A 25,615-nucleotide genomic window follows, 5' to 3' on the forward strand; every position below is an offset into this window, starting at 1 on the left:
ATATCCAGCGCACTCACAGTGCTCACAGTGGGCCATCTTTCAATCCATATTTCAGTTAACCAAGCAAATAAACTATTAGAACCTTTTTTAACTCCCCGAGCTGCAACATTAAATGCAGAGCTCCTACTTAGTGGGCCCAAATCAATAAATTCAGTCTGATCTGACTCTATGTTCCATCTACCATTATCCCACACCATTAATATCCATTCCCATGCCTGTTCTCCAGATTTCTATTTATATAAATTTGAGAACTCAAGCAGTTCTTTTCTAGTGTGGCGCACCTCTTCATGGGTCACACTCTCAACCTCACCTCCAGGGGCCCACCAGGACATTAGTCTAGTTACAGGTCTACAAGCAAACAGAGGTGTTGGGGTTGGCTCCTGAGGAGAGTCAACATTATCTTGCCTGGCAGCTGCCTCATGGGAGGCCATCACCATTGCCTCAGGCAGCGCAGGGTTTATCTCCTCAGACAAAGATGGAAAGGCTGATGGCAGCATGGGTCAGGGAGGGGATGTTGCCACTACTGGGGATAGGGAAGCTGTTTCTTCTGGCAAAAAAGATTCATCAGGGTTTACAAACTCAGCGTCCCCAGCTTTATCAGGGTCCTCCCACACATCCCCATTCCAAGTTGCAGGGTCCCATTCTTTTCTAATCAATGCCCTCACTTTAACAGTAGACACCTGGTGAGGCTGTGCATGCACCTTTCGTTGCAGGTCAGCGACTTGCATGATAAGAGCTCGTGTCTGGTTTTCCACAATTTTAGTTCTTTCTCTACAGGAGATAAGACTTTCACTCAGGGCAATCTTAGCAGATTTGAGGCTCAGTATCTGCTTCTGAAGCCAGGAGATAGAATCCTTGAGTTCATCATTTTTTTTCATCACTTTGTCCACTGAACTTAGGAACAACCAACCAGCTTCATTATGTTCCTTGGTTCTCTACATAATACTCCATACAAATGTATTAATGTATGGAGTCACTAAACTCCTTGCCTCTCATAAGCGATGAATCAGGAGTGTCAAATGCACGTATTTTGCATAACTCTCTAAACAGTTCACACCAAGAACTATCAGTGTTCTCCATCCTATTAGAAGTAAAGTCCTTAGTATTTTTTGGTCTAATCATATAAAGCAGAAGCCCCAAAACCAATGAAAGAACTCCATCCTTAATATTCTGTCCCTCTAAAACCACTCCTGGTACCAAAACCTGTATTAGTCAGGGTTCTCTGGAGGTACAGAATTAATGGAATACATATACATATAAAGGTGAGTTTATTATTAACTCACACAACCACAAGATCCCACAATAAGCTGTCTGCAGGCTGAGGAGCAAGTAGTCAGTCCGAGTTCCAAAACTGAAGAACTTGGAGTCTGATGTTTGAGAGCAGGAAGCATCCAGCATGGGAGAAAGATGTAGGCTGGGAGGCTAGGCCAGTCTAACCTTTTCACGTTCTTCTGCTTGCTTTATATTCGCTGGCATCTGATTAGATGGTGCCCATCCAGATGAGGGGTAGGTCTGCCTTCCCCAGCCCACTGACTCCAATATTGATCTCCTTTGGCAACACCCTCACAGATACACCCAGGATTAATACTTTGCATCCTTCAATCAAGTTGACACTCAGTATTAACCATCACACTAAGAGTGGTGGTGCATGTCTGCAATCCCAGGTACTTTGGAAGCTGAGGCAAGAGGATTGCTTGAGCCCAGGAGTTGGAGGCTGCAATGAGTTATGATTGTCCTACTGCACTCCAGCCAGGGTGACAGACCAAGACCCTGTCTCCAAATATATGTATGTTTATAGTCAGTGAGAAAAGAGGTTAATAGATTCAGAGTTTACCATTTGAGTAATCTAAAAGGCAGCTTCCAGCTATCAATGAAGTTTAAAAACTAAGTAGATTTCAAAAAAGAGTGAATGAGAAATGAATGAAACATGGAAAAGGATTAAAGATGGGTTATTTTTAATAAAAAGCACCCAAGGAATCCGGCCCCAATATGACAAATGTCCAAGCTATTTTGAGTGTTCTAACTAAAAAGAATTTGGGATAGCAAATTAGATTGTGAGAAGTTTAATGTGTTTTTTAAAAATTAAAGCAATTTTAAGTGTACAGCAACTTCTCAGCAAAAATCAAAAAGGCTTTGACTGTTTTTTTTCTGTTTAAAGTGCTATGCAAGGCCCTTTGAGGCATACTTACAACCAGCAATATTTTACTATAGCTGAATTTAATGATCTGAGAAACTTATAACATCACTGCTTATAATAAGCAGGTGAAACATAATTTGGGTTAGAGAGACAGAGATTTAGGTGCTTGGAGGTAGGAAGGCATATAAGGTCTGTTTAACCCTTTGTCTTCTAGGATCAGGAGATTTTTTAAAATTGTAAATTATAAAAACAGGCCAGGCGCAATGGCTCATGCCTGTAATCCTAGCACTTTGGGAGGCTGAGGCGCATGGATCACTTGAGGTCAGGAGTTTGAGACCAGCCTGGCCAACATAGTGATACCCTGTCTCTACAAAAAATAAAAAAAATTAGCTGGGCGTGGTGGCAGGCATCTGTAATGTGAGTTACTCGGGTGGCTGAGGCACGAGAATCGCTTGAACCCAGGAGGCGGAGGTCGCAGTGAGCCGAGACCACAGTATTGCATTCCAGCCTAGGTGACACAGCAAGACTCCGTCTCAAAAAAAAAAAAAAATTATAAAAACAAAAACTCAACAGATGACTAGGCTCTGCACATGTCTCTGAGGTAAATACTTGTTAAAAAAAAAAAAAAAAAAAATCCCTATGTTTAGCCACAAACGGAAATCACATATGAAAGTAATAACTTGAAAAGTGATGTCACCCTCATAAAATGGCTTCCAGATTTGTTTTTTATCTTTCCATCTTTAGCCTTCAGATTTTCCCATGGGGACAAGTGAGCATGCCATCAAGGTGTTCATAAAAAAAAAAATGCAGATTATTTTATTAAGCAAATTAATGGAATGCCTAATGGAGATTTTTCAAAAGACTGCCACATCCATACATAATCATCGTGTCTTGGTTTATTCATTATTGGAGACTGTGATTTAACATCAGGATCTTAGATTATTCATTTAGCAAATCTTTATTGAGCATTTACTGTATGCCAGGTCTCACACTAGGTTTTATGCAAACAAAATTAAACAATAGCCGCAGCCTCAAAGTGCTCACATTCAATCTAGTCGCGGAAATTATAGAGAAATCAGTTACCATTAAACCGTGCCATGAAGGGTATGCTCCAGATGAGTGGGAGAAGCCCTGGGAATATGTTGGGAAGAGACATTTCAGTCACCAGGGCAGTGGTTCTCTACCATCTCACACAACACTCTGCCTTTTTCTTTCTTAATTGTGCTTAAAAATATATATATATATATATATATAAATAATAATAAAATTGACAATCTTAACCATTTTTAAATGTATACTTCAGAAAAGTATATTCACGTTGTGAAACATCTCTCCAGAATGTGTTCGTCTCGCAAAACCAAAACTCTGTACACATTAAACAGCTCCCATTTCACCCTCCTCCAGTCCCTGACAACCACCATTCTACTTTTTGTTTCTATGAATTGGACTCCTTTAGATACTGCATATAAGTGCAATCATACAGTATTTGTATTTTTTGTGACTGGCTCATTTCATTTAGTGTAATGTCCTCAAGGTTTACACATGCTGCAGCATGCGGTAGGACTTATTTCCCTTTAAGGGAAGTTTTTATAATTTACATTTTTTTTGTATGTATATACCACATTTTGTTTATCCATCTGTTGATGGGGCATACTCCACCTTTTTGAAACAAATTTATTGTAACTTCCCCCATTTTACTATCTGAAATAAATTGACTTTTTTTTTTTTTTTGGAGATGAAGTCTCAGTCTGTTACCCAGGCTGGAGTGAAGTGGCGCCATCTCAGCTCATTGCAACCTCCATCTCCTGGGTTCAAGCAATTCTCCTGACTCAGCCTTGAGAGTAGCTGGGCGTGTGCCACCACGCCTGGCTATCTGAAATAAATTGATTGATATATCTATTTTGAAAAAATACATATAAAGCTCTAAATAGAATATAAAATAAAAAGGAAATTGATATTAAAACAATTAAATGTATTTCAGTTAATTATTGACTATACTAGAAGACAAATGAGGTAGTGATGCTTTCACCTACATGGTAGAGTTTCCATAAATGCAGTAATTAAAAATGCATGTTGATATGGGAGTATTCAGTTAATTGAGTTAACTCAGATTCCATGAAAAGAGCTTCCATTAGTGATAATATTTCTCCAAAATGGTGAACAACCCTTGGTCATACTGTTCTAATCAAAACAAAAAATAACTTTCCTAAAACAATAACATTCCTAAAAAATTAACACCATCCAAAAAATATTTTATGTTTATATATTAGAAAAAGAGGTTCTAGACTCAGGTTCTTAAGAAGAGAATTTTCACCTACATAAATGTCTGGAGGACATTCAAAAGTTGAACAAGGTGCAGGAAAATTCACTGCATGTAAACTCACCAAGGCAAGATACCTAATATGTCCGACCCTGCCCATCAGCTGCCAATAATGCAACCTTGTTATTGTGACATTAAAAACCACACACATACACCATATTACAAAAATGCCCTGCAGGAGACAGTACCACTTTCATTGAGATCCACTGGAAAACTGTATCAGGGGAAGACTTAAACTGAATTTCGAAGAACTTCTTGGAATTAGCCAAGTGTGTAGTAAGTGCTCAAAAATTTGCTGAATGAATGAATGAAGCCAGATTTTTTTATTCCTATTATATTTATTTCTTGAGAAATTGTTGCAGTATCTAAATTTAAACTTTTGTCATAAAAGTTGAAAAACTTGGCCCGGCACGGTGGCTCATGCCTGTAATCCCAGCACTTTGGGAGGCCACGGCAAGTGGATCATGAAGTCAGGAGTTCGAGACCAGCCTGGCCAACATGGTGAAACCCCGTCTCTACTAAAAATACAAAAATCAGCCAGGCATGGTGGTGTGGGCCTGTAATCCCAGCTACTTGGGAGGCTGAGGCAGGAGAATTGTTTGAACCCAGGAGGCAGAGGTTGCAGTGAGCCAAGATCATGTCATTGCACTCCAGCCTGGGTGACAGAACAAGACTCCATCTTGGGGGGAAAAAAAAGTTGAAAAACTTTTTTTCAAAAGTTTTCATAAACTTTTATCATAAGTTGAAACAGAATTCTATATTAATAAGTCAGCATGCAGATGTGGTGGACTACACCTATAATCCCAGCACTTTAGGAGGCAGAGGCAGGAGGCTTACTTGAGCCCAGGAGTTCAAGACCAACCTGGGCAACTAGCAAGACCCCATCTCTACAAAAAATGTAAATATTAGCCAGGTGTGGTAGCACACACCTGTGGTCCCAGCTACTCAGGAGGTGGGAGGATCATATGAGGCCAGGAGGTCGAGGCCGTAGTGAGCTGATTCACACCACTGCACTCTGCCTGGCTAACAGAGTGAGACCCTGCCTCAAAAAAAAAAATTTTTTTTAAGTCAGCATGCAAGGCAGAGACCATTAGAAGGCTACCCTAGGGCCTTAGGAAGACCAATGTTTGATACATGGCTCCATGAGCCATTATATCTCAGTTTCCTGAATCAATGATGATTGTGTGAGATGGCATCATGTTTATATATTCTGCAGACTATGGAGTCAAAGATATTCATACTCTGCTGGGCCGTTTACTTTGAAATTAAGTGTCTGAGTTTCTATACATTAGTATTCATTATCAGTCTGTGCTTTCTCGCTTTCTGATTATTCTTCAATAGGATATTGAAGAAACGATGAACACAGCTTTGAATGAACTCCGAGAACTGGAGAGACAGAGCACAGCAAAGCATGCCCCTGATGTGGTGCTGGATACCCTGGAGCAAGTGAAAAACTCTCCCACCCCTGCCACTTCCACGGAATCTCCCAGCCCTTTGCACAACGTTGCCCTCAGGAGCTCCGAGCCTCAGATTCGACGTAGCACGAGCTCCTCCAGTGACACAATGAGTACTTTCAAGCCTATGGTGGCACCCAGAATGGGCGTGCAGCTGAAGCCTCCAGCCCTTAGGCCAAAACCTGCTGTTCTTCCAAAAACAAATCCTACCATAGGACCTGCCCCACCTCCCCAGGGTCCAACAGACAAGTCTTGCACAATGTAAAAACCAGCCAAGCAAGGCCATAAAGGGAGGTGACTTAAAAAAGAAAACGGATTAGTGACAAAAGTCACTGATCCATAACTTTCCTTAGTTTTGTGCTTATAACTGGAGATCTTTTGGCTTTTCTATGTTGTCGAATGTAATGTCTGAGACTAGCTAAATTAACATGGGCATTTGTATTTTGTAATTTTTTTACATAACTGGACATATGTCATTTTAAGGACAATAGAAACACTTAGACTTACTTGAAAATCCAATGCTGCACCACTTGTAATGAAGGCAACACCGCTCTCCACATTGTACAGAGCTTCAGGTTTAACGTAGCCCAGGTGAGTCAGAAAGGTTGTGACCTGAAAGCAGAAGAACCCGAATTCCACACCTCATTGGAGTATAGCCAGTGTTGGTCTGTGGCACTTGGGCTGAAAGGTGATAATGGCATTGCATGGTAGCTGACGATGAGCACCTTCGATTCCATGTGGAGTGGGGTTTAGCTCATGCAAAAGACTTGCAATTGTCTCCATGGGATGATCCCAGTGGGACTGTCAGCCCACAGCTCGAGTGGGTTGGATGCTTGCCTCTTTCCTAACAGTTATTTCCCCAGGTCCAGCTTAAAGACTCGGTGGAAGGAGGTAGAACCTCTGCTGTTACTGCTTGAACTTAACCTGGGAAAGGAGAGGAAGACATCATCTCCAAAGCTATTAATGTCACTCCTTTTGCGAGCATGATTAGGCCCTGGAGATTTCCAAGTCCCTCTCCTACACTTACAAACAATTAGAAGGGTTTAATTTTAAAGACTTTCTGGTTACACTACTCCACGAACTCCTCCAAAGATCCGTTGTTCAATAACTGCCTAGAAAGTGTTTCTATCTCCTCTAAATCCCTGTGTTCTCCTCTGTGGAAATGAAGGCAGCAAGAAGCACCTGAGGCCTTGGTTCATGCAGTGTTCTCTTTTGACTAAATCACCTAGGTTCCTTTAAACATGCTACAAAGCCCAGGCATGGTGGTGCACACCAGTAGTCCAGCTACTCAGGTGGTTTACACAGGAGGATGGCTTTGAGCCTAGTAGTTCGAGTCCAGCCTGGGCAGCATAGTGTGAGACCCTGTCTCTTCAAAAAAAAAAAAAGCTACAAAGGCCTGATGATCCTAAATTTGAAATCCCAACTGTCCTCTCCATTTGTCTTTGAGCCAACCCTGAACTGGCCCTGGTACCTGAGTAAGAGCCGTGCAGGGCCATCAGCAGAACATGACCTTGTGGTTCTCACCCAATAGTGTACCTCACAACCACGACTTCTTTTTCTTTGTCCCTTTTCCCTTTTTTGTTTTTGTTTTTGTATGTGGTCTGTACATAACTCCCATAGTCAGCTGAACTCTCAATTGGAGACCCTCTTTCTCTGGCATCCTAGCACACAGACAATTTTTTAAGCCTATATTTATGCTACATTTTCCCCCTATCTTAAGAAAATTTGCTTTGATTTCCATTCTCCTACCAGCAGCAGCTGATATCACCTGTAGACCTATGAGCATTTTATCTACTCTATCATTGAAGTTACTGATAAAGATTTTTGTTGTCGTTGTTGTTGTTGTTGTTGTTGTTGTTGTTGAGAAAAATGGATTTCCCAGAACTAATCCCTCTGGCCGACCATTAATTTCCTTCTTGGTTTCATTTCAAACTGGCAGCCAATTGCACGCCCATCTAAGAGCTACACAGTGTAAATTTTACTTCATCAGCCCATTGGTGAATGCATCGTGCAGAAAAGAATTGGGATCTGTACTAAAATCAAGATCATTACTTTGAGCTCTACCTCAGTTTGCCAGTCTAGTCATTCTATTGCAGGAAGAGATTAAATTGATGAGATATTGTTACCTTTCAGAGTCACACTGCTGATTGCTTGCCTGTGGCCTAATTTCACAAATGAATAGTGATTTTTTTCCCATGTATTTCTAGGTATGGTAAACTTTCAAACCTCCAAATTTTCAGAGCCATACTTCTTGCCCATTTTGAGAAAGAAGCCCAGGACAGCGCCTTGTCCAGCCCCTCCCCGTTTGTCCTGAGCATTTGGGGTCCTTCAGCACCCTTGGACACCGTGGAGATCCAGCCAAGACTGAGCTTTGAATAGCACTAGCCCTTTTAAACAATCCTCACAAATTCCTTAGGAATTTAAACTTTCCAAAATAATCCCCCACTTTTTTTTTTTTTTTTTTTGAGTTGGAGTCTTGCTTTGTCACCCAGGCCAGAGTACAGTGGTGCAATCTCGGCTCCCTGCAACCTCCATTTCCCGGGTTCAAGCAATTCTCCTGAGTAGCTGGGATTACAGGCGCCACCACCACGCCCAGCTAATTTTTGTATTTTTAGTAGAGATGGGGTTTCACCATGTTGGCCAGGCTGGTCTCAAACTCCTGACCTCAGGTGACCCACCGGCCTCAGCCTCCCAAAGTGCTGGGATTACAGATGTGAGCCACCATGCCCAGCCATTCCGCCACTTCTTTAAAATAGTAAGAATTCTTAAAAACCATATTCCTTATTTGATGGAAGAGTAAGATGTTAACAGAGGGCATCAAAGGGCCAGCGGTGTCTTTGAATTTATTTTTTTTCAATGTATTTTCTGAGCTTCAGCCTTAGCTTTTCAGATCTTCCTCCTGCCTGTTCATTTATTCAGCCTTCTATCTGGTCATCCTCCCCAGCGGCTCCTCTCTCTGATGTGTCCACCTGTGGTGGAACGAGGATTGCCTTTCTGTGCTCCCCATCAGGACTTTGCTGTCTTGGCCGGCAGGAGTCATGCTGCGCAGAGCCTCACAGGCTGTGCCTTCTTTCAGGAAACAGTTCCTAATACTCTCCCATCACTCACTTTACGTGTCTCCATCTTATTTCCCTATACCTCTATTGTCACCTTGAGACTTTTTTTTTTTTCAATTCCGAATGAAGGGTATGACCTCAGAGTGAGTGAGGACTCAGTAAAGACTCACCTCTCCTTACTTGGTTTATTAAATGTCTTCAGATTCCAGAGATAAGACAAGGTGGCCACTTCACAAATAATCCAGAATCATGCTCAGTAAAGCTCATTAAAAGCCACTGCAGCTGAGAAGCTTCACAGCCCTTCTTTATAGCCACAGAGGCAGCACACAGGGGAGGTGGGAAGACACAGGGAAACCAGAGAGAAGAAGGAAAATGAGGCCTTGAGATGTTCTGCCCCCAGTTTCAAGGAGCTTTTCAGGCTTCATGTGCAATTTGGGGAGGGGGGGCATTTTGATGGTGGGTAAATGATGGCTCTGCAAAGATTACCTGACTCCACTTACACAAGAACATGTATTCTCAGCTCATATAACTGTGTGTTCACATCCCATCCATAGGACTCACTGAAGGAGATTCACCAAGTCAGCCTTTTGGACTGGGTTGGGGTTTGGGGAGTGGATTTGGGGACAGAAAGGTACTTAGTACACATTTTCTAATGGGTGTTATGTGAACTGTTTGAACCTGCTGAGTGGCACTTTGTAGAGTTCCATGTTCACGTTCAGTGTCAACACCATTCAACAGCTTTGCACATCTTCGTACAACATAATCTGGCTTTGGTGCCCCTCGAGCCACCTGTAGAATAATTTATAGCAGGGTCCCACAATCTACTGCAATGATCGTGAACAGTTATCAGTGGATATAGTGCTCCAAGAGTCAGATTGTATCAGTTAAGGGTTTTCTAACTTTTGCTATCCCCCCCACCAAAAAAGGGGGGGTTTATAATTTAATCAAAGAAAAGGAAAAGAGGGGTGGGTTGGTAGTTGTGTCCTTAACATTTAGGAATGACATAGCCTCTGGAGTCTACAAACTGAAGAAACTTTCATCTGATCAGCCTTGGAAATCCAAAGTTAAAGAGCCTATGTGTCTCTTGAGGTGGGGGTTAGAGGATTCAAATTTGGGATGATGCTCATTGATTCCTGACCATAGCAGTGAGAGGCCATTTTTTGTGCAGGAAGTGTGCTTGGGACTCAGTCTTGTTTTCGATTGTCCACCACAGAAACCCTGAGACACAGAGCAGCTTAGAAGTCTCTACCCATGCATAAATAGAGCTCCCTACTCCAGACCACCTGCCACCCACCTCCCAAGCTGAGAACACAAGCTCCAGCTGGGCTGGAGAGTCAGGCTTGGTGCAGGGTGACTTTGGCGAAGTTTCGTCAGATCCATAAAGCAAACTGGAATTTGAGCTTTCACTTACCCTAGTATACTTTCTTAAAAAAAAAAAAAAAGAAAAAAAAAAGTCTATGTGGTATAATCGAGATGGATACCTGTGTCTTTAAATTACGTAGGGAATTTTGTATGTTTAAATAATTGTACTGGGTTCCATAATGCTTATCTTAGAAACTTTAGTAAAAGAAAATATATGAACTGTGCATTTGTGAATGCCCCCCTTAGAGCATTCATCCAAGTTCGGTGTGTAGTGTGATGGTTATTATAGATATTTAAAGTATAGTAAGTGGCTGTGTAACAGGAGAGACTGCTGTTTACCCACGTACTGAAGGGTAACTGCTGCCCGCGTAATTAAATCAGTATTGTCCTTTCCTGTCGGTTTGATCAATTGCAGTACCGGTAGCTTCCTGCTTGTGACTGTTACCTAATTGTGTCAATGTACATCTGTAGTATGTACATGTGAAAGTGCCTTTCTATTTTAGAGGAGTTTTAGCCTTGCTCTTGTACCGTGGCCCCACTCTGTGCCCCACCCCCACCTCCTTCTCCCAATTCCTGCTGCCCACTCGAGTGTTTTGAAGCTTCCTCCCTGTCCCCCACCTTCTCCATCCCCACCTTCCTGTGCCTCGGTGCTCAGTAATGTCCCATCTCACATCCCTGTCAGTCCTCAGACTGTCTCGTTTTCCTTGTAGACGTGATTGTGCCTTTCTCACCCCTGTGTCCTCCCATCCCACCGCATCTGTCCCCCGCTCATGTGCTGCTGACAGCATCGCACTCGCCCGTGCTCTGTACTGCCTCTCACCATTTCATTCCCTCCTCTCTGAGGTGAAAATAAAGGGGGATGCTTTTACAGTCTGGAAAGAAAAAAATGTTTTGTTAATCTGTTGTGACAATGCACTTTTATGTATAGTACTGTACATTTTGGCATGTACCATTACAGGCTTCGGTATACAGTCAGGTTTGTTCTTCACCCTGTATCTTTATAATAAATAAGATAGTTCTAGCTGCCTTTGTCTGCTTCCAGTTTGATGTGCATCTCTGTGGTGTCTTTGTTCCTTTCCTTTCTCTCATCACTACTTTCTCCCTGACAGCTAGCTTGCATTAAATAATGTGAAACTTCTACCTTTAAAATATTTTTTTATCTCACTTTCATTTCTTGTTCATTTGGAAATACGGTGTCCTGCACAGGGCCCTGCCCATGAAGCTGTGGTTTTTCAGTCATGGTTTGGAGGCTCAATGTGTAGTCAGAGAAAAGAGTCTTGGGAGAGACTTAACTGAGAAGCTGAGAGCGTACAAGCCTCCTAAACATGCACCAGATTGAAATCTTTCTTTTGAGAAAGAGTCTAGTTAACCATGGCAAGCCCATCTTTGGTTTCATTTGAATAAATTGAAAAATAATCCTTAGGTTATTTTTCTGTGCTTAGAACTCCCCGTGCATTGGTATTTTTTTTTTTTTTTTTTTGAGACGAATCTCTCTGTGTCACCCAGACTGTAGTGCAGTGGCACAATCTCAGCTCACTGCAACCTCCCCCTCCCAGATTCAAGCGATTCTCCTGCCTCAGCCTCCTAAGTAGCTGTAATTACTGGCACCCGCCACCACAGCCAGCTACTTTTCGTATTTTTAGTGGAGACGGGGTTTCACCATGTTGGCCAGGCTGGTCTCAAACTCCTGACCTAAAGTGATCTACCCACCTCAGCCTCCCAAGTGCTGGGATTACAGGTGTGAGCCATTGCATCTGGCCAGGTATTTTTCTTTAAATATAAAAAAAAAGATAACACAAGGTCTAGCAATATGTAGTAGATAGCTCTGTAAAACAATATAAGTTGTGCAAGATTGAATATTGATAAGATATAAAGTTTAAAAGACAGGCAAATCAAGGAAAAACACTTTTTATTAAAGTGCAAAATACTAACAGAAAAGTGTGCAAATCATTAGTGTAACAGTTCTCACGAGCTGACACACTGATGTATCCACCACCCAGTTTAAGCAATAGCACATTATCCGCATCCCAGAAGCTACTGTGCTCATGCCTCTGTGAATGTATCAGTATCCTGACTAATCACACCATAGTTTTGTTTTGCCTGTCATCTTAGCTTTCTATAAATGGGTTCATACAGTATGTAGATTTTGTGTCTGGCTCCTTTTGAAATTTATGTTTGTAAGAGTCATCATTGTTAGTAAAATAGTGGTTTTTCCATTTTTACTGCTATATAGAATTCCATTACATGAATATGCTCAATATTATATTTATTTTAGTATTTCCTGATTAAACTTTGGGTAGTATATGCAGATATCTTTAAACATGGAGAAATGAATGGGGGGTGGGGGACCCCCTGTCAAAGGAATTGTTTTCCCAAACTATGACGGAATAATGTTGAACTAAGTCGTTGACCAGAAGGCCTTCTCAAAGGCAAGGATACTTTTCTTTCTTTCCAAAAAAGCACTGTCTGATATGGAGGCTGGAAATATTCATAGATGACACTGAAACTAGTTGAAGCTTTACTTGATGCTTATCAAGTCATGTTCTCTTACCCGATGCTGGATGCTTTTTCTTCAATGCCTACTTTAGGACCAGAGAGTTGGATTTAGAGGCTAGCCCACCTGGAACAAATGCCCAAATCAGTCTATAGAGTTGTTCCAGGAAAGACTCCACCATCCTGCTACCCTCAAATCTAAGCTCCTCAGCCTACCACAACCATCTCCTGTTGAGAAAATTGCACCTGCCTCCCCATCTCTCACTCCCGAACCAGAGTCCCAACGGGGTGTGACTGGTCGTCAGTTCCCACAGTTCATATGCCTGCACCCTGTAAGAATCTTAGAAAGGCAGGGCAAGGGTGTTTGCTGGCTTCTGCCTTGAGTAGTTGGGACTCCTAAAAAGGAAAATTCCCCAAGTTTGACCTAGAATGTCAAAAAGGTCCTAAAAGCACAGAATGATGGTAAATTCTATCCACAGGCCATATAGCCCTGGAAAATATTGGAAAACTGAGGCATGGGTTGGTAATTTATTGAAGTTTAGTAAATGAATTTGAATTAGGACCAGATAATTTTTGGCTTACTTATACTATAGTATAAGCAAGCAAGTATTTAAACTTTAGTATAAATATTTTTGCTCACTTAATAATGACGGTGAAGTTCATCACTTCTTCAGTAGCCTTTTGTCTGTTTCTACATAGTAAACAGAAAACTTGCCTTCTATAATAAAAAAATAAAAACAAAATAGTTTTTCTATCAAGGTCAGTCTCAGCAAGAGAAATGGGACTGGGCTGGATATCAAAACATGTGCTTGTGTGCATGTGCACGTGTGTGGGTGGGAGGGTGGGGAGGGGTTGGGAAGAGAGATTGCTCCTCCTGCAGTCCTGAAACAACATGCCTTGTTCAGTATTAACATCTTGAAGGCAGTTATGGCAGCATGATCCAGGAGATCGTCAGCTCTAGGATATGTGCGATCCAATTCTGGCGACTTATGGATGGATCCTTCACAGCTCTCTATCAGGGTTGCTTCCCTGATAGAGAACAGCTCTCTATCAGGGGTGCTTCCAAGGCTCATTGGGTTTCTTTTAGCTGCTTGGCTGTGCAGCTGAAGTTAGGACTTTTGATGAATTACCCTCTCAATGATGGTGTATTGTTCTAATCTTCTGTCTCTGACATACCCAAGGAACCCCTTGTGTAAAAATCATGTCCCTCTAAACACAAGTAGATGATTGTGTCAATAAGCCAGGAGAAGGAAACATCTTCAGTGGTCCAGTGGCACATTCAAAATTGTACAATGACATGACATTAACTCAAAAATGAAGTTTGACGTTCTGGGCCTTTGATGGACTGCATCTATTAAAAACAAAAAGTGGTGTCTCATGCCTGTAATTCCAGCACTTTGAGAGGCCAAGGCAGGAGGATCAATTGAGGCCAGGAGTTCAACCAGCCTGGGCAATGAACTCAACACAAAAAATGCAAATTTTTATATTTTTTGTGAGATCCCATCTCTACCAAAAAAAAACACAAAAATTAGCCAGACATAGTAGTACATGCCTGTAGTCCTAGGTACTTGGGAGGCTGAGGCAGGAAGATTGCTTGAGCCCAGATGTTTGAGGCTGCAATGAGCTATGATTGCACCACTGCACTCCAACCTCGGTAGAAGAGTGAGACGCTGTCTCAAAAAAAAAAGAAAAGAAAAAAAATGAAACATGGTCAAGATTTGTAATAGAAATTGCCATTTGAATTTTGGTCTGTGAGCCAAAGATTGTTACTGTGTTAGTAACTAAATATTACCAGATGCATTAGGAAAAGAAGGAAAATAAATTTTAAGTAAGCCAAAAATCTATTATATAGTCGTAAGTCAAACTCAGTTACTAGACTTCAACAAATACCAACCGATGCCTCCATTTCCCAAACAGAAATAATAATATGAACATCTTAGTATATTGTCTTCCAATCCTTACACTATGTTTTTTTTAGCAGAGTCAAACTCATATTCTGTATATAATTGTATATACTTTGGGTTTTTCTCCCTTATAGCAATTCACACTAGGAGTCTCAGTCAACATGATTTTTTAATGGCTGTATAATATTCTAGCATATGAACACATCATTATTTAACCATTTTCCTATCACTGAGTGAGCCTGTTTGAAGGTTTTGGTTTTTTTTTTCAATTGAATGTTATGTTGTGGTGAGCAGCTCTGTATATAATAATTGTCTGTGTTTGGATCATAAAGTGAGCATTGACTCCAAAAAGTGAAATCACTAGGTCAGAGGAGGCAATTATCTGTAAGGCTCATGACAAATATTGCCAACCTGTTTTCCAGCAAAGTTGTACAAATTTACATCCCTGCCAGCAATGCATAACAGTACACAAGTATAAAACATGGTCATTTGTTTCTTTACCAGTATAATAGATGAGTGATAGGCTCAATGCAAATTCTTAGCCGTTTGTTAATGTACACACCCACATTTCCAAAGTACAAATCTCTATTTCACTCACCTGTGTGTTGTAAACTTCAGATGACTCTTTATTGTTTCAGCTAAACATCAGCAAACAGAGATTTTCCTCAGGCACCTTAAGCTCAACAGACCCAAAAATTAAACCCACTTTGTTTCATTCCAGAAAATATTCTGCAGCCCCTCTACATCCTCCAATCTGTTCCGCTGCCTATCTCTGCTCTAACCTAATTCTGTGCACCATTCCCCTTGCCACAACAATTGCCGTAGGTTCCACAGTGGTGTGGCTGTGCCCACTGTCTCCTCCTTGAAATGATTATCTACACTGCTGCCAATAAATCATCTTTCTTAAAAACAAAATGAGAAACCTAACAATCATTGAAAATGTACCATGTACTGACATCGTTTTCCTTAACACGTTGCATGTTAATAGCTAACATGTATTGAGTACCACACTCCATGCTACAAATGTTAACCCTCATAAGAAAGCCAAGAGAGCCACAGTTATTATCATCATCTTTATCCATAAGAAAATTAAGCCGCAGGAGTTAAAACACTTGCCCTGGTCACACAGCTAGATAGTGACAGAGGAGGATTTGATTCCAAGCCATCTGGTGCTGGAGGCTATGCACATAACCACTGCTGCATTCTGACCTCTATAACATGCTCATGTCATTAACCTGCACAAAAGCCACACGTGGTTCCCCACTGCTGCAGGACGGCATACTACCGTGTCTTATTCATCTTTGTATCTTCAAACCTAACGCATCACTAACTAAATAGCAAATCGGCGGAACTGAAATGAATTCAGTGTCTGCCACTTTGACCTCAGCCTGCCATTTCAGCCTTCCTGCTCACCACCTCCTCTTCGGAACCTTTAGTTTCAGCCATAGCAAGCTACCTTTCTTTGAAAATGTGATGCTGCGTGCTCCCTCTGCATATACTTCATGTCATTCCTCAGCCTAAAATGTCCCCTACTTCATCCTGACAACTGCCTGTTGAAATTATATTCATCATTCCAAACCCAACAAAATGGTTACATCCTTCATGAAGGGTTCACCAAATCTCCCAGCTGGCATTAATTGTTCTGTTACATTTTACTTTCATTAAATCAGGCTCCCTTCCGGAGATCTAGCTGTGAATGAGACACACACAGGGCTCCTGGTCTCATGGAGTGTACTTCCTGATATGATTTAAAAAAAAAAAAAAACACTACATAAGCCAACAGCTAAATCGGCAAAATAATTTCAGGTGTTGATAACTGCTACAAAAAGCAAAAGTGAACAACAGGGTGATAGAATTTAGAGTGTCCAGGAGAAGGATTTTAGATGGAACAGCTTGAATGCCACCTTGGATGTGGTAGCATTTGAGCTAAGACCTGAATAATGAGAAGGAACCAGCCATGTGAAAAGGAAGAGAAAGACCCAAGCAGAAGGAACTGCACATAGGAAAACAGGGCCATGCTCACGTGGTTAAAGAGTCAAACACATTCACTGTGACTGTACCACCATAAGCAAGAAGCCCTGGAGATGAAAATAAAGGCCAGAATGTGGACAGAGATCAGATTTTGGAGGCCAAAGTAAGGTACTTAAAATTAGCCGGTGTTGGTGGTGCACACCTGTAATCCCAGCTACTTGGGAGGGTGAAGCAGGGGAATTGCTTGAACCCATGAGACGGAGGTTGCAGTGACCCGAGATTATGCCACTGCACTACAGCCTGGGTGAAAGAGTGAGACTCCATCTCAAAAAAAAAAACAAAAAGTAAGGTACTTAGATGTCATTCTAAGTTCAAGGAAAGCCATTGGAAGTTTCCAAAAAGGAAAGTGACAGCATCTATATTTTTAGAAGATCACCCTCAAAACCACAATGAGATATCACCTCATACCCATTAGGATGGCCACTCTCAAATGATCAAACAAACAAACTCCAGAAAATAACAAGTCTTGGCCAGGGTGTAGAGAAATTGACACCCTTGTGCACTGTTGGTGGGAATGTAAAATGGTATAGCCACTAAGGAAAACAGTGTGGAAGTTCCTCAAAAAATTAAAAATAAAATCCTCATATGATCCACCAAGCCCACTTCTGGGTACATATCCAAAAGAATTGAAAACAAAAGAGAGATTTGCACACTCATGTTCATGCAGCTTAATTCACAATAGCTACGAGAGAGAAGCAACCCATGAATGGATGAATGGGTACAGAAAATGTGCCATACACATAAAATAGAATATTATGCAGCCTTAAAAAAGAAGGAATTCCTGTCATACGCCACAATATGGATGAAACTTAAGGATACTAAGCTAAGTGAAATGAGCCAATCAATAAAGGACAAACATTGCATGATTTTACTTCTATGAGATATCTAAAGTAGTCAAACTCTTATAAACAGAGAGCAGAATGGTGATTGCCAGGGATCGGGATGAGGAAGAAAACAGAAATTGTTGTTCAGTGTTTACAGGGTTTCAGTTTTGCAAGATAAAAAGTTCTAAAGATCTGTTGTCCAACAATATGCATGCAGATAACATCACATTAAACATGGTTAAGATAGTAAATTTTATACTATGTAATTTTTTCACCACAATTTTAAACATCACCATAGATGTTGTAGTCATGTTTGGGGTCCCAGGGTAGGGAAGAGCTTGGGAGGGAATGGCAAGAGGGAAGTGAGAGACCACAATTAAGGAGCAACACAGGAGATGAGGGTGGCTTGGACTAGATAGCCAGGTAGAAAGACAGGAAGGGATGAACCAGGGGTTCGTTTTAGAGTTAAAATCAATATTTGCTAATAAATTAAATATGGGAATAAAGAAAGAAAAGAATCAAGAGTGGCTCCTAGTATTTGTTTGAGCAAATGGGTGGAAATATATTGATATATACTTAAAAGGAATGACTGAGGAAAGGAAGAAGTTGGCCAGGATGTACAACCAAGTATTCAGGTTTGAACTTATTTAAGATAGGTATTAGACTTCCAAGTGGAGAAGTCTAGGAGGCAGATGGACTTGAAGCTCAAGGGGGGATTTCTGGCCAGAAGGTGTAAATTTGATATTTAAAGCTGTGGGACCGGAGGAGATCTCCTGGAAAGAGAAAGAGAAAGGAAGGTACAGAGCACATAACCAAGCCCTGGGGAGCCCAGCTTGGGAGAGCTTGGTTGGAGTGAGGAGCTGGCAGAAGAGACAGAAGGACCAGCCAGGGCGGAGGAGGAAAACCAAGAGGAGCATGTAATGTGATCAGTACCCAGGAAGAAATGATTGCCATTTCTAGTGTGCATTTGTTAACATAAATATGATAATAAAAATAGTTAACATTTGTTAAATATATATTTTTCTTTTTTCTTTTTTTTTTTTTTTTTTTGAGACAGAGTCTCACTCTGTCACCCAGGCTGGAGTGCAGTGGCATGATCTTGGCTCACTGCAACCTCTGCCTCCCAGGCTCAAGTGATCCTCCCACCTCAGCCTCCCAAGTACGAGGGATTACAGGTGCATGCAACCACGCCCAGCTAGTTCTTGTATTTTTTGTAGAGATGGGGTTTTACCATGTTGCTTGTTAAGGCTGGGCGCGGTGGCTCATGCCTATAATGCCAGCACTTTGGGAGGCTGAGATGGGCGGATCACCTGAGGTCAGGAGTTCAAGACCAGACTGGCCAACATGGCGAAACCCCATCTCCACTAAAAACGGAAAAAAATTAGCCGGGTGTGGTGGCGCCCACCTGTAGTTCCAGCTGCTCAGGAGGCTGAGGCAGGAGAATTCCTTGAACCAGGGAGGTGGAGGTTGCGGTGAGCCAAGGTCACGCCACGGCACTCCAGCTTGGGGGATAGAGTGGGACTCCGTCTCAAAATAAATAAATAAATATATAAAAAAATAAGCTCAGGCTTGTTAAATATTTTTTATGTTTGTTTGTTTGCTTTTTTTGAGACGTAGTCCCACCCCGTCTCTCAGGCTGGAGTACAGTGGCACAACCTCAGCTCACTGCAACCTCTGCCTCCCGGTTTCAAGCGATTCTCCTGCCTCAGCCTCCAGAGCAGCTGGGACTACAGGTGCATGCTACCACACCCGGCTAATTTTTTTGTTTTTTAGTAGAGCTGGGGTTTCGCCATGTTGGCCAGGCTGGTCTTGAACTCCTGACCTCAGGTGATCCACCCGCCTCAGTCTCCCAAACTGTTGGCATTACAGGCATGAGCCACCGCGCCTGGCTGAGTTAAATATTTTCTATGTGCCAAGCACTGTGCTAACTGCTTTCATATTATCGGATTTAATCCTGTAAGATGGGAATCATTATTATCCCCATTTTTCAGATTAAAACAAACAAAAGCTGAGGTTTAAAGAAATTATCTCTTGTAAAATCACACAGCTAACAATTGAGCCAGTATCTGGACTTAGATCTATTGCCTACAGAGCCGCACGTTTAACTACTATTATCTTGCCTCTTTGTTGCTCCACACACTTGAAATATAAATTTTTAAAGATATTTTATTCTTTTTTGTATTCATCAAAACTTATTGAATCCTGATTATTTTTTCCTTAATGTTGATTTTGTAGACTCAGTTGCAGGAAGAACAATGTCAGGTGGAGAGAAGGAATTGAATGAATATTTTTAATAAATTCGTAGATGTTAATATAATTTACTTATTTGCAATTTTCATAGCTATATGATATTCTATCCCATTTCCAGTGTTTTTGCTCTTTTAGTAGCAAGTACTCTGAATCTCTGCATATGTTACTCATGTTCTATCATCCTATTCCTTGTGATGGATACCCAAGGGTACTCATCTACAGGATGAAAGGGTATGAGCATGTTTCTAGGTGCCCTGACCCCAAGATTAGGGGTTTTGTTAGAGGCAAAGCTAAAAGGAAATGATAAAATAAATGAATATTTATAGAAGTTACATCTTTTAATCTAGCCTTATTACACCGAGTACAACAGGGAATAATAAGCCATCTATCTGAACGTGCATGGTTAGGGCCTCAAGGAAAGTGGGCTCAGCAATGAGTGTTAGTACATATGAAAAATCACATTTGCCATGTTTTCTATGGCTTTGGGCTGCTGCTGCATCACTGCAGTTTAATAGGAGGAGGCTGGTGAAAATGTTACCAACTGCCAGGGGTCAATGGCGAAAGAACACACTTCTCTAGGAAAGATTACCTTCTCTGAAGAAGTGATAGGTGGAATAAGGCATAAAATTCTCCAACCTGAGAGACCTTAACAGCCAGGCTTGCACTGCTCATTGGGACCACTTTGGGACCAGAAAGTGGATGGTTTGGTATGGTAGCTGCACCTCTAAAAAAAGGGGCATTCTTGGCAGGAGAAAGGGTGTTACATGGAAAGATCAGTGATAGTACACATGCCTTCCCATAGAGTGAGGTGGCTTTCCCACCCCTCAACACTCCTTCAGACCCCCACTGTAACAAAGGAATGTGTCTACCTCTAAATTCATCATTTACTGAACAAATAACTCATGAGGGTTACCATATGTCTGACACTGTTGGAAGAGCTGGAGCAGGGCCTAAAACACTATAGTGCAAGTATCTGTTTACACATATGTATGAGAGTAATTGATGCTAGCTGCTGTAACAAACAACCCCCCAAACTCAGTAACACAATCAAGATGTATTTCTCCTTCACATCATAGCCTGGTGTGGGTCAGGTAGGTGACTCAGGGTTCTAGGCTCCTTCCATTTTTTTGTCGCTGCCACACTGGAAATGGGATAGAATATCGTATAGCTATGAGAATTGCAAATATGTAAATTATATTAACATCTACAGATTTATTTAAAATATTCATTCAATTCCTTCTCTCTACCTGACATTGTTCTTCCTGCAAATGAGTCTACAAAATCAACATTAAGGAAAAAATGATCAGGATTCAATAAATTCTGATGGATACAAAAAAGAATAAAATGTCTTTAAAAATTTATATTTCAAGTGTGTGGGGGCAATAAAGAGGCCAGATAATAGTAGTTAAATGTGGTGCTCTGTAGGCAATAGATCTAGGTCAGATACTGGCTCAATTGTTAGCTGTTTGATTTCACAAGAGATAATTGATGCTAGCTGCTGTAACAAACAACCCCCCAAACTCAGTAACACAATCAAGCTGTATTTCGCCTTCACATCACAGCTTGGTGTGGATCGGGCAGGTGACTCAGGGTTCTGGGCTCCTTCCATTTTTTTTGTTGCTGCCACCTTAGTATGTGGCCACCATGAAGAAGAAAAGAAAGCACTTGCAATGATGTGAGGTTTTATGTCTTGGTATGGAGGAGACATGAATCACTACTGTACATGTCCAAGTCACATGGCAAGGGAGGCCAGGAAATGGCATCTTCCTATAGTGCAAGAAAAAGAACCCAGGGCCGGGCACAGTGGCTAATGCCTATAATCCCCGCACTTTGGGAGGCTGAGGCAAGAGGATTGCTTGAGCCCGGAGCAATTAAACACTGCCTGGTGCATAGTTAGTGCTCAAGAATTGTGCGATAATCAATGTTACTAAATTGTCTAGGATTAGATGTTTCTAAATTAAAACTATTTCCTGCTTTGTATTTGTCCTTTATTCCAAAAACTTAAAAATTTCCCCAGTCATTTCTGGTTTGTCAAGGATTAAATACTAAAGCAACTTCATGGATTGTGATTTCAAGTATATGAAAAGTTTAAGACCCAATTGCTTTTGAAGGAGATTCGTCTAGAAAAACCAGAGATTCAAACCCAACACATCGGATACTAAAGTCTACCCTCTTAGTTGACATAGAATTAAATGAAAATCAGTATTGATCGGATTATGCTTTGATAAAAATACAACTTCATTTAAGTCTAGTAAATAATTAGGATTATGAGGTCAGGAGTTTGAGACCAGCCTGGCCAATATGGTGAAACCCCGTCTCTACTAATGATACGAAAATTAGCCGGGCATGGTGGCGTGCACCTGTAATCCCAGCTATTCGGGAGGCTGAGGCAGAAGAATCACTTGAACTCGGGAGGTGGACGTTGCAGTGAGCCAAGATCGCGCCACTGCACTCCAGCCTGGGTGACAGAGTGAGACTCCGTCTCAAGAAAAAAAAAAAAAAAAGCAACTACTTTTGCACCAACCTAATAAAAATGAAAAATCCCAGTGAAAATGCATGAATATCATGTGCCTTGACAACTTACGGAGCATGTGGAACATGTCAAACAGTAATGAGAGGTCAGGTTGAGGAAAAAATGATAAGAACCCTCTCTGCCCCACCACTCATATCATTCAGTGGCTCTATGTACTAGATCTAGCCAGTGGGTTGTGAGCAAAAATGACTTGTGTCACTTGTGGGTTAAAACATAAAAGAGTGCTAGGCACACTGGCTCGCACCTGTAATCCCAGCACTTTGGGAGGCTAAGGTGGGAGGATCACTTGAGCCTAGGAGTTCAAGACCAGCCTGGGCAACATAGCAAGACCCTGTCCCTACAAAACAGTTTTTTAAAAAACTAGCTGTAGGGCAGGCACGGTGGTTCACACCTGTAATCCCAGCACTTTAGAAGGCCGAGGTGGGTGGATCACTTGAGGTCAGGAGTTCAGGACCAGCCTGACCAACATGGTGAAACCCCATCTCTACTAAAAATACAAAATTAGCCAGGCATAGTGGCGCATGCCTATAATCCCAGCTACTCAGGAGGCTGAGGCAGGAGAATTGCTTTAACCCAGAAGGCAGAGGTTGCAGTGAGCCAAGATTGCACCATTGCACTCCAACCTGGGCAACAAAAGTGAAACTCCATCTCAAAAAACAAACAAACAAACAAACACTAGCTGGTTGTGGTGGTGTGTGACTGTGATCCCAGCTACTTGGGAGGCTGAGGTGAGAGGATCACTTGAGCCTGGGAGGTAGACGCTGCAGTGAGCTGAGATCATGCCTCTGCACTCCAGCCTGGGTGACAGAGTGAGAACCTGTCTCAAAAAATAATAACAATAACGTATGAGAGAGGATTCAAGCTTTCCAAGCAGTCTCTTCCTATGCCATGGCACTCACAGAAGCCTCCCGTTAAGATGGCAGAGCTGTAATGCCAGAAAAGCACAGATTGTTATGTCACTGCATGGAGGATGGTCATCCTGGAGAATTGTTTGGACTCGAGTGGACTCTACAACAGCAGGAAATAAACTACTGTTATATCAAGCTACTGACATTGAGAATTAGGTTGCATAGTTATGCCACAGCATAGTGTAGCCTTTCCTGATGCATACTATTACTTTTCCTTTCTTTTTTCTTTTCCCTGGAGTTCATAATTACCTTTGTCTCATTTGCTTAGCTTTCTGTTTACATAAGTAGGTAAAAATTCCTTCTCAAAAATCTTTTACAGAAGTGTTCTCAAAGTCAATGCATTGAAACATGCTATAGTTTATAAATCTTGGATCCATCACTTACAGAGGCATTTGACCTGTTTCAGTATGGATAGGTTGTTCTCTAAGTCTACTGCATACCTGAGAGCCTAAGATCTCTGGGGACTCAATCCACTTTTCTCTTGAGTTGGTTCCACTATTTCCTGGAACCTCATACAGCCATCTCAGCTAGTGATGACTAACCTAGATTTAACGTAGTATATCCTTAATCAGCTTCCAGATTGAGTGTGTTATTTTGAGACATTCCATGTCTAGAAAGTGTCTTTATCTCACATGTAATTGTGATAGTCTGGCTGAGTATAAAATCTTACTTAGGATGTTAACTTAAAGAAAATCAGTGTGGTCAAGGAAAGGAGGAAAAATATGTTCTCCTAGTAATTCCCAGTGTTAAGTGGAAATGACCCAGCCATAGATTTACTTGGCTTTAGTTTCCATCACCAAAGATTTCTCAATCAAAAGGCAAATATATCTCATATGTCAGAAGATTAATGTATGAATAATCAGTACCACTGGCATATGGCTACTCTCCTATTTTCCTTACCCCTTTGTCTTCACAAGGAAGCCCAGACTCTGTTTGCCAGGGGCTGGGTCCTGGGGCCGATAACTTCAAGCTAAACATTCAGTATCAGTATGGTAGGTGAGGAAGATTTTCTCAGAGTGGCTCATTATCTGGAAAGTGTAAGCATGAGGTGGCAGAAAGAGGTAGAAACAGCATGAAAAGGCAGAGCCAAGGAGAGATCCACAAACAAGAAGGATTGTGCCCATATTTCTCTATTCTCTCTAGCATTATGACTCATTTCCCCTCAGGATTTTGGAGATGTTGCATCAGTGTTGCTACCGAACATTCCAAAGCAATTCTAATTCTGTTACTTTGTATGTTCTTTTTTTTCTCTATACATCATTTACTATTACATGTTTTTCTCAGGGTTTCTGAAATTTCAGAATATCCTGATGTGGATCTATTTTGATTCATTGTACTGAAGACCATTTCAGCCCATCTTACACTTTGATTCTGGAAAGTCTTCTTTTCCCTGGAGTTTATAATTACTTTTATTTCATTTGCTTAGCTTTCTATGTACATAAGTAGATAAAAATTAATTCATTCTCAAAATCTTCCACAGAAATGCTTTCAAACTCAATGCATTAAAAACATGCTATAGTTTATAAATCTTCTTGGATCTATCAAGGAAGATTTATTTGATTATTTTATCTCCTCCATTCCATCTGTTTTCTTATAATTCCCAATATTTGCAGGTTGGACCTCATGAACTGATCCTATAATTTTACTAAGTTTCCTCCAGTTTTTCATCTATTTGACTTTTTGCTCTATTTTCAGGGAAATATCCTCAACTTTATCTGCTAACTCTTCTGTTAAGTACTTTATTTCTGCTCTCATGCTTTTAATTTCCAAAAGCTCTTTTTGTGAGCTGGCTGTTCATTTTTTTATAGAATCCTGTCCTTATTTGACAGGCCTATATATTTTTTTATTTTGAGAATATTAATGATAGTTCTTCTAAGTTTTCTTCTCTCTGCACACTCTATTTCCTCTAAGTTGCTTTTTTAAATTTTTGACCTGTGTTTGCTTTGCTTTCGTTTATGTTACAGGCTTTCCTAAAATTCCTGGTGATCCTTGGCTATCTGCTCAAATTTAAAAACAAGCACTAAAGAAGGGCACTAAAAAACAGATTGTCATAGCAGTATTATCCATAATAGCCAAATGATAGAAGCAATGCAAATGTCCATCAACAGACGGACAAATGAATAAGCAAATGTGGTATATTCATACAATGGAATATTATTTTGTAATGAAGATGGGAAAGAACGGAGTACTGATACATGCTACAACATGGATAAACTGAAAACATTATTAAGTGAAATAAGCCAGTCATAAACCACATATTGTGTGTATTTTATCCATATGAAATATTCAGAATAGGCAAATCTATAAAAATACAAAGTAGATTTGTAGTTGCTGAGGGCTGGG

General features: G+C 41.1%; 1 protein-coding gene across 2 annotated transcripts in view; it reads left to right on the plus strand.

Annotated features, from left to right (window-relative positions):
* The window catches only part of SRGAP1 (SLIT-ROBO Rho GTPase activating protein 1), a 318,022-nt gene extending 310,227 nt beyond the window's left edge, over positions 1 to 7,795 (plus strand). For both annotated transcript variants that reach the window (XM_009247985.3, XM_024256709.2), the window contains exon 22: positions 5,799 to 7,795. In XM_009247985.3, the coding sequence (XP_009246260.2) occupies positions 5,799 to 6,176 (378 nt within the window). In that variant the 3' untranslated portion in view covers positions 6,177 to 7,795. The remainder of the gene's footprint in view (positions 1 to 5,798) is intronic.
* The last annotated feature ends 17,820 nt before the right edge of the window (positions 7,796 to 25,615 follow it).

This window comes from Pongo abelii, chromosome 10 (assembly GCF_028885655.2).
Source record: "Pongo abelii isolate AG06213 chromosome 10, NHGRI_mPonAbe1-v2.0_pri, whole genome shotgun sequence".
NCBI lineage: Eukaryota > Metazoa > Chordata > Mammalia > Primates > Hominidae > Pongo > Pongo abelii.